We start from the raw sequence: 9,555 nt of genomic DNA, 5'->3' as shown, positions 1-9,555 counted from the left end.
GGAAACTCTTGCTTTCCACTAGAAGCCAGAGGTCTCTGGTATACAGGGCATGGGGATTAAATATGGGTTGTGTGACAGACCCAAACCAGTGGGATACAGGAGTCTGGCAGAGGGCAAATAGACTGGTCACTGGATGAGTAGTTTTCTGTTCCCTGAGTGACCAGAGCAGGGGCTGCGCTAGAGTAATCAGGAACCAGTTAAGGCAGACAGGCTAATTAGATCACCTGCAGCCAATCAAGGCAGGCTAACCAGGGCACCTGGGTTTAAAAAGGAGCTCACTCCAGTCAGGTGGGGAGGAGCCAGAGGAGAGGAAGTGTGTGTGCGGAGCTGGGAGCAAGAGGCACAAGGAGCTGAGAGTGAGAGACTGTGCTGCAGGACGACTACGGAGTACAAGCATTATCAGACACCAGGAGGAAGGTCCTGTGGTGAGGATAAAGAAGGTGTTTGGAGGAGGCCATGGGGAAGTAGCCCAGGGAGTTGTAGCTGTCATGCAGCTGTTACAAGAGGCACTATAGACAGCTGCGATCCACAGGGCCCTGGGCTGGAACCCGGCGTAGACAGCGGGCCCGGGTTCCCCCTAAACCTCCCAACTTCTGATCAGACACAGGAGGAGCTGATTCAGAATGTGGGGAAGATCACTGAGGTGAGCAAATCTACCAATAAGCGCAGGACCCGCCAAAGTAGAGGAGGAACTTTGTCACAGTTGCTAAAGAGAATCTCTGTCAAGATATTTTTATTTGCATCCCTGACAAATTTCCTTACATGTAGTCAGCAAGGCAATAAGGTTAAGCATACAGCAAATGCATTCCATGGCCAATAAATCAAAGATTTAAGAGAGCCTTCCTAAGGAACCTGACAAAATGAAAGTTGACCATGACTTTTAAGACAGTGAGGTGATGCTCCAAAGGTCTCTCACACTCATGCAATGATTGCTCCTGCAGCAAGATTAATTTGAAAGCATTCTGGAGGAATTCTGTTTATGGTCAATTAGCTCAGTTGAATGCTCCAGACGTTCAGCAGATGCCTGTAGAAATATGCTCTCCCAGCAATATGTTGTAGATCACAATGAACTAGAGGTAAGACAAACACCATGAGTATGTGTATCAGATGTTTGACCTGATGGGTACAGGCCAGAATGACAAACGGAGGAGCTAGTTTGTGTCTCTTCCCCCAGTACTCTGTGTGGTCCTTAATTCCCAGCACTCCATACTTGTGTTCTTCCGCACGTGTGTACATGGGGCATGTGATCCTGGCATTTGGCTTCCCTTAGACCCCCTGGCTCCCCAGTCACAGCTGCTCCTGAGTCTGGCACGGTGGCAACACACAAAACACCATCACATTGTATCAATGGCTGGAGGAAGGGCAACGTGTGCCCACCCTCTCCCTGCCATGTGTCTGCCACCTTCTCCTGCTGCATCCTGGACTCTGAGGGGCCTTCACAGAGTCTTGGAGAGGAGGGTTGGGGGTCAGCAATGACTACGCTGGCACCATCCTCCATGCTGGAGTGAGGAAGTCCATCCTTTGTCCTTCTCATACCCAGATATGGGGAGTGAAAGGAGAGGGGTCAGTATTGTCTCACTGAAGCTACACAGCACGAAGGAAGCATTGGAGTGTAACATACTCATCACAAGGGGTGGGAAGGCTGTAACGTAGCAGAAAAAGCTACCACGAGAAGACAGCAGCTCTGTATATGCCTTTTTGTATCCTCCTCCCTCATTGCAGCCTTGCTTCTCCATTGCTTCATCCTTTATGGTCCGTGTAGCGAGGCGGTGTGGCTCCCCTCCTCCACAGGGAGGGTTGAGCCCCGTCAATCATCCCCCAGGGCGGAACCGCTGGGCGGAAGTCCCGCCCCACAGAGGGTCAGGCGGCGACCCGGAAGGATAAAAGCCGGGCCTCAGCCTTCAGTCAGGCCCCAGCCGCCGCCGGGACCAGACGTGCCCGCCAGCTCTCATCACTGGGAGGCTGCTGAGGCCCGAGGCCGGTACCAGGAGCTGCCCGAGCTACCCCGTAGCCACTACAATGAGGAGCTGCCCGAACTACCCCATCCCTGCTTCGGCCCCGAGGAACCGCCGGACCAGACCTGGGCCACCCTCCCGGAGGTATTCCTGGACCTACCACCCAGCCCTGAGTGGGAGGAACCCATGGTGCTGGGAGACCCTGCGGACCAGGTAGGAAACGAGGGGGAAATTGGAAGTAGCCCGGGGGCAGCTGACTACAGTCAGGTTGCAGAGGGCCCCGAGCCTATGGCAGTATGTTTCGGTCAGGATCCCCACTGATCGCTCTGTCACTGTGTTTCGGTCAGGATCCCCACTGACTGCCACTAGCGGCGACAGCCGCTAATAGGGCCCCAGGCTGGAACGCAGAGGAGTGGGTGGGTCTGCGTTCCCCCTGCCACCCGTAGCCGGGTGGCAGAATCCCCTTCACCCTGACCAAACGAGGCCAGTGTGATTGCTGCTGCTCTGCCCTACCCCCAAAGTGCCAGAGCTTATTGAACTGTGTTTGGGGCCCGCCCTACCCAAGGGCTGGGCCCCCTCTAACTTTGTCACCGCTCTGCCCTGCCCAAAGGGCCAGAGCCCAGAGAAACTGTAACTGCTGGTTTTGGTGCCCGCCTGCATCAAAGGTTGGGCCCCGTTGACTTTGTCTGTGCTCGGTCCTCTCCATAGGGACCGAATGTCCCCGGACGCTGGGCCGCGGGTCCAAGGGACTGGACCCTCAGAGGACAGAACGAGGCCGGTGTGGCTCCCCTCCTCCACAGGGAGGGTTGAGCCCCGGCAACCCTCGTCACAGTCCGCCAAAGGACACTCTCGACCTGGCCCCTTCACGCACAATAAATCTGTTCCTTGTGCATATCCGGAGTCATAGCTGTTGACTGGATTGATGTATCTTAAATCTCTATTGCTTTTTACTCTTGTTAGCATTTGAAAAATGAACACAGCTATGGGAGAGGGGGTTGGATTCTTTGGGGCTGTGCATGATCAATGGACTTGCCAACTAAGGGCTTGTCTCCACTTACTGGGGGACTGACACGCGGCGATCAATCCACAAGGGGTCGATTTAGCAAGTCTAATGAAGACCCACTAAATGGACTGCCAATTGCTCTCCAGTCGACTCCAGTACTCCACCGGAATGAGAAGCATAAGGTAAGTGGATGAGAGAGTTTCTCCCATCAACCCAGCGCGGTGTAGACGCCACAAAAAGCTGACCTACTGTACGTCGATTCCAGCTACACTACTAAGGTAGCTGGAGTTGTGTAACTAAGGTTGACTTAGCCCCGTAGTGTAGACCTGCCCTAAGACTCTAAACCTACACAGAGAAACATGAGGGCAGACCCCCATGGCTTAGTCTATATTGCAAAGTTTTGCTGGCATAACTATGCGAGCTAGGAGTGTGGGGGGGTGAGGGGGGGAAATCACACATCCCAACTGACATAGCCAGGCCAGCAAAAGCCCTAGAGTAGATGCAGAGATACCAGCAAAAGAGTCAATCCACTGACACAGCCTATGTCATTTGCAGAGGGGGTTTAACTGTGCTGGCAAAAGAACCCCTTGTGTCAGTATAGCCCGTGTCTCTTCTAGGGGCTTCTACGCCAGCAAAGCCTTTGTAGTGTAGACAAGTCCTTAGTCAGTCAGTGAGGCTCAGGGCGGACAGACAAGCCTGACCACCTAGAATTGTTTGCAGGATCTAAGTCTCAATCAGCAAATCTGTATCAAACACGGAGCTCCCAAATGCCAGTTTTGCAGTGTCTCTTTTCAAAGTATAAAGGCACTTGAACATGTAATAGATGTGTTTCTATTTCAGTAAATGGTTTCTTGCTAACTGGACTCACTGGATAGTAACAAAACAGGCAGCTCCTTGGAACCACAGCTCAGTCTCTCTGGCATTTCTCAGTCATGCACCTCTCTTGTGAATGCTTTGAACCAACAATACGTTAAAAGCAAACTGCATTTTAATGTATAACAAAGTAGGTTAACTTTAAGTGCATTTTTTTCTCCAGATTCACAACATACAAGGAAATCATGAAGCGTAAAATAATCAAAGTGTACCCCCAACATTATACATGAATATACATCATATATAGAGAGCAAGTCATAAGCAACAGAGCTAGGTGCTGGAGGCACTGAAGTCTCTTCTCTGAATCCTGATCAATAGTACAGTCTCCTTCTGACTGCACGTGTGCTGCAACAGGATGATGAACAGAGCTTTTGTCTTCATTGCAACTCCTACAGAATTTAGGTTTCTATTCTTCTTAGGTTTGCACCACACCGTTTTTGTAGCAGGATAATGATGTCAGCTAGGGGGCTGATTTTTGTACAAATGAGTTACACCAGCCAAACCCCTGCTGTTGATGAAGTTATAAGTGTGCTCAGTAGGGGCACTGGATTACTTTAACTAGACTGGCATAGTTGGTGGTACAACTATTATGTACAGACAAAGCCATGAGGTATACAAGGAGGGAAGGGTTTTAAAAACTGCTTAGTATGAAACTATGTTAATGCAAACTAGCACAGCTGGCTCCAGCGTTTTTGCCACCCCAAGCGGGAAAAAAAAAAAGCTGCGATTGGCACTTCGGTAGCAGCTCTACTGCTTCATTCTTCGGCGGCAATTCAGTGGCAGGTCCTTCCCTCTGAAAGGGACTGAGGGACTTGCTGCCGAAGAGCCAGATGTGCCGCCCCTTTCCGTTGGCCACCCCAGGCACCTGCTTGCTGCGCTGGTGCCTGGAGCAGGCACTGAAAACTAGGTATCTTTTAGTTGGCACCAGCAGGGTCTATGTGGGGCAGTTAGAGGGCAAGACTTTACAGCACTCTACAAAGCACACACCTATAGTCCAGACTGCCCTCCCTCCTCGCCTGTTGGCTTCAACAGGAGCAGAGTTGGGCCAACGCTGAGTGGTTTGGAAAAGTCAACGTCATTCCTATTAGCAGTAAAGGGAGGTAGGCACACACCACGGGGAGGGAATCAGACCCTGGACACAGCTTTGATGTGCCAAGGGGAGGGTGAATTTAGGAACTATAAGTAAACTTAAAGTTGCTTTTTCAGCTGAAAACTTGCACTTGGTGCTGTCTACTATTCTGATGCAGATTATAGGCACCTTCTTTATTAAATGGAGAACAGCATCGTTTTTTTTAAAACTCTGCTTAGTTTTTATGGTTCACAATAGCTTTCATTTTATTTGAAAACCCCTTTGGCCCTGTAGGCCTTTGAAATCAAACTAAATTACTGATGCCTATTTCTTTTTAGTTTTGGCTTTATTAAGGGCTCAAAGTTGTCATTATGTTGAGTGGGAATTAGGGACACTTGATACCTGAAAGATCAGGCTTTAAATTATTCATCCAAATAACAGACATTCTATACTATTAACCAAGCCTTCCTGATAACTGTTTATAATGAGGGTAGAAACACTTAAAATTACTATACTAAAGAAAACAGGAGTATTGTGTGGGGCTGATGTAGACTTTGCATTACTAGCACTTTTTTCCCTATGAAACATTTTCAACTTTTTGGTGTAAAAATCAGCTCTCCAAATATTTTCATTTAGAAATGCCACAGTGGTGTCTCCTGGGAACTGTAGTTCAGGTACCTTGTGTTCCCATTCTCCTCTACAGGCCTGGCTCCCTGGTTGGACTACATCACCCAGGCAATAAAGTCTGGCTGGGGGGCATGGCCCACAGAGGAGAACGGGGACATGAGTCACCCAAACTGCAACTCCCATAAGGTACTGCTGAATAAAATATTTCAATTTTTGGCCAAAATCAGAACAATTTTCATTTGTTTGGCACTTGGTTAGTCAATGAAAAAATAAAAAATGTCCATAGAAAGCAGACACTTTCAATGTAAAACTGCATTTTGTCAAAACCCCAATTTTCCATCAGAAAACAGTTTGACAGAAAATTTGGGACCAGCCCCAAAGTATGCAAAACTTCCAAATATTTTTTTCCACTTAACTGACAGTAGTTGGGTCATTGTGGCTCTAGTTAAATACAGAGGACTTGACTGAGCAAAGCACTTAAATTCCTTTCTAAAGAGAGATGGAGCTAAGCACATGCTGAAGTTAATTAGGTGCTTCAGTCGTACAGTCAAACACATGCTGAACTTTAGCATGTGGGTAATTTGTTTGGTGAACTGGGGCCAGAAAAGGGACAACAGATATGTACTGGGGCACAGATAACTTTGCTCAGGGGCAGAACCCTAGTGGAGGCACTAATGTATTGAGTTTTGTGAAAGTCCAGAAATTTGATATAATGGATAATCAAAGACATGACAAAAATATAGATAAACTGTTGAACTAGGATACATCTGGCTTTAAGATCCCATATTTCATAACTAGAAAAGGGCAAGGGGGGAGCTAACAAAAAACTCCCTTGGCAAGTCATTGAAAATGAGTTTGGATTGGGTAAAATCTTCCTGAGCTGAGTGATCAAAAAGACACGCACTCAATCCCTGATTGTGGATTGCTCTGTATGAGCCTTCTGGGTCACCTGGTTGAGTTCCATTGGAATCCCACAGGAATAAGTTACAAATGCACACACAATATTCAATATGGTATTTTCTCTGCATGCCAAATAGGGGCTAAGGCAATACGCTCAAGTATCCTGTAGGCAGATAGGGAGAGACAAATAAAACACAGATTACTATACAAACAAGACTATTGCCAGGCAATAAAACATTCCCACATTGATAATTATCTTTTGCCACATCAAAGCATTACGCATTATATATTTATACTGAATGACTAGACAGGGCGTTGAAGCAGCCACATGGAGCAATGGCTCTAAGACAACTATATTCCAATCAGGTTCAGAGATCTGGCATCACCCAGCCACTGTATAGAACATCACGCACCAGTAAATATCACATTGGGCCAAATCCTTCACCCATTTACTTTTCAATGGGCTTGCATGGGGGAAACAAGGAGAATCTGGCCCAGTGTCCTTATATATGAGCTGAGCCAAATTCTGGGCTGAACTACATCTTGTGCAACTCGACCAAAGTCATTGCCATTGCATACAATGCAATATAACATAATATGCAGCGTACCCTATCTATTGACTCTCATGGCTTTTGATAAACAAGTCAGCATAGAATATAGAAAAGTTACCATAAGCCTTGGCTACATTTATGTGGGGAAAACAACAGTGTGGCCAATACATGTAAAGCAGCGGTTCTCAAACTGTGGGTCACAACCCCATTTTAATGGGGTCACCAGGGCTGGCTTAGACTTGCTGGGGCCCAGAGCTGAAGCCTGAGCCACACTGCCAGGCGTTGAAGAAGCCTGAGGGCTTCGGCCCTGGGCAGTAGGGTTTAGGTTACAGGTCCCCTGACTGGGGCTGAAGCCCTTGGGCTTTGGCTTTGACCCCCCCGCACCACCACCTGGAGCATTGGGGCTCGGGCTTTGGCCCCCACACCCAGGGCAGTGGGTGGCCTCAGGCTTTGGTCTCCATTCCTGGGGATCTATAGTAATTTTTGTTGTCAGAAGAAGGTCATGAAGTTTGAGAACCTCTGAAAAGTAAAATGTCAGTACAAGCCTTATCATCTTTGTTAGCACTGATACCCTTGGGCTGATTTCAGTCATTTGGTCATGTTCAATCATTCGAGGGGTAGATGCTGTTTCAGTTTAGGAGCGCCCCCATTCCATATCCAGATCATATCACACATGACTTCCCAATGGACAAGAGCACATGCACAAATAATGCTTGCAAAGCCTGCAACCATATCTTCACCCCTTGAATTAGAACTCTTGGCCTTAGTGTTCAGGCAGGAGATCAGACAGCAGCCTTATGGAATTTCTATTGCAGCATCTCAGACATTTTTCTTACATCTGTGTCCTTTGTCTTGGTAATTACCTGACCTGGAAAACTCACTGGAAACTCCAAGTATTTATTCTCAGTTTTTTAAAGCTTATTGTGGCTCAGTTACTTTAGAGCCTAATCCAATTATTGGTGCTTAATTCTCCTTGACTCTGCTCAGAAGATCAAGCAGAAGACAACTGGTTGAGAAGGGTATAGTTTCTTCAGTAGAAAATGCACGAGTGTTCAAGTTCGTCTCTGTGGAATCCATAGTAGAGTGTCTCAGGAATGTGTGTGCGTTCACTAAGAAAAAGCCACCAGCAGCAACAATTATAATAATATTGAAATATACACACATCAGTAGGGAAAAAAAAAAAAAGTCTTGCCGATCCCAGGCCAAGAAATCAGTCCACAGCTCGGAGCAGAGTCTTTTCCTTCTCTATTGCTACATTCCCTCTCAGTACTTGGGGAAACACACACCGTCTTTAGCAATTGTAGGAGTAAATTCCATGGAGGCATTCTGTTCGTTTTGGTGACACTGCTGAGCAGAAAAAGAAGAGATGTGTTAGAATTGCAATCAGGCAAGGGAAAAAGGAGGAAAGTGTCAGCATCTCAGCGGAGCGATGAAAGGGGAAGATTAATATATTCCAAGGCCAGAAGGATCATTATGATCATCTAGTCTGACCTCCTGTATAGCACAGGCCAGAGATCTTCCCCAAAATAATTCCTAGAGCAGAACTTTTAGAAAAACATCCAATCTCAATTTAAAAATGGTCAGCAATGGAGGATCCAACCACAACCTACAGTAAATTGTTCCAGTGGTTAATTACTCTCACCGTTAACAATTTACACCTTATTTCCAGTCTGAATTTGTTTTAACTTCAACTTCCAGACACTGGATTGTGTTACACCTTTCTCTGCTAGACTGAAGAGCACATCATCAAATATTTGTTCCTCATGTAGGTACTTACAGACTGAGATCAAGTCTCCCCTTAACCTTCTCTTTGTTCTGCTAAATAGATAGACTCAAGGAGCTCAATCACTATAAGGGATGGTTTCTAATCCTTTAAAATCATTCTTGTGCCTCTTCTCTAAACCCTCTCTAATTTACCAACATCTTTCTTGAATTGTGAGTGCCAGAACTGGACACAGTATTCAGCAGCAGTTGCACCAGTTCCAAATATAGAGGTAAAATAACCTCTCTACTCCTACTCAAGATTTCCCCTTCTGTTCACCCCAGGATCACATTAGCTCCATTGGCTACAGCATCACACTGAGAGCTCATGTTCAGCTGTTTATTTACGACAGCTCTAAATCTTTTTCAGAGTCCCCCATCCTCCAGGCATGGCCTACATTCTTTGTTTGTAGAAGATAACCCTGAAGCTGGATATGGAGACTGCTGACAGCTGGCTGCAGAGCTGAGAAAATATATGTATCTTCTTCAATTGGAAATACATATTAGAATACAGTTGTCCTCTGGACTTGAATCCGCGTCTGCCACAATCCAGGTGAATGCTCTAACAACTAGGCTATTCTCTAGTGGGTCTCTCTTAATTGCTCTGGTTGGAGCTGTCCTATTTTGTATAAATAATTAAATATTCCTGAGCCTGCAGAAAGAGAGACTCAGCCTTGTGGTGAAGGCACTCAGTGGGGATGTAGGTGACCCAGGTTCAAGTCCCTGATCTAAGACTTGAACCTGGAATTCACATACCACAGGTGGGTCCTTCACTTTGACCAGAAATTTAATCCTGGGCCTGAGAAACCTTCCCAT

General features: G+C 46.8%; 1 protein-coding gene across 2 annotated transcripts in view; it reads right to left on the bottom strand.

Moving 5' to 3' along the window:
- Window positions 1-5,332: 5,332 nt before the first annotated feature.
- LOC116819477 (uncharacterized) overlaps window positions 5,333-9,555 on the bottom strand; it is a 123,617-nt gene continuing 119,394 nt past the window's right edge. The window contains exon 11 of one of the 2 annotated variants that reach the window (XM_032771235.2): window positions 5,333-8,322. In XM_032771235.2, the coding sequence (XP_032627126.1) occupies window positions 8,242-8,322 (81 nt within the window). In that variant the 3' untranslated portion in view covers window positions 5,333-8,241. Of the gene's footprint in view, window positions 8,326-9,555 lie in introns of both variants that reach the window. The other variant, XM_032771234.2, reaches the window with a different exon arrangement.

Source organism: Chelonoidis abingdonii, chromosome 10 (genome assembly GCF_003597395.2).
Source record: "Chelonoidis abingdonii isolate Lonesome George chromosome 10, CheloAbing_2.0, whole genome shotgun sequence".
Lineage (NCBI taxonomy): Eukaryota > Metazoa > Chordata > Testudines > Testudinidae > Chelonoidis > Chelonoidis abingdonii.
The sequence above is the reverse complement of the archived record's forward strand: the minus strand, read 5'-3'. Positions and strand labels throughout refer to the sequence as shown.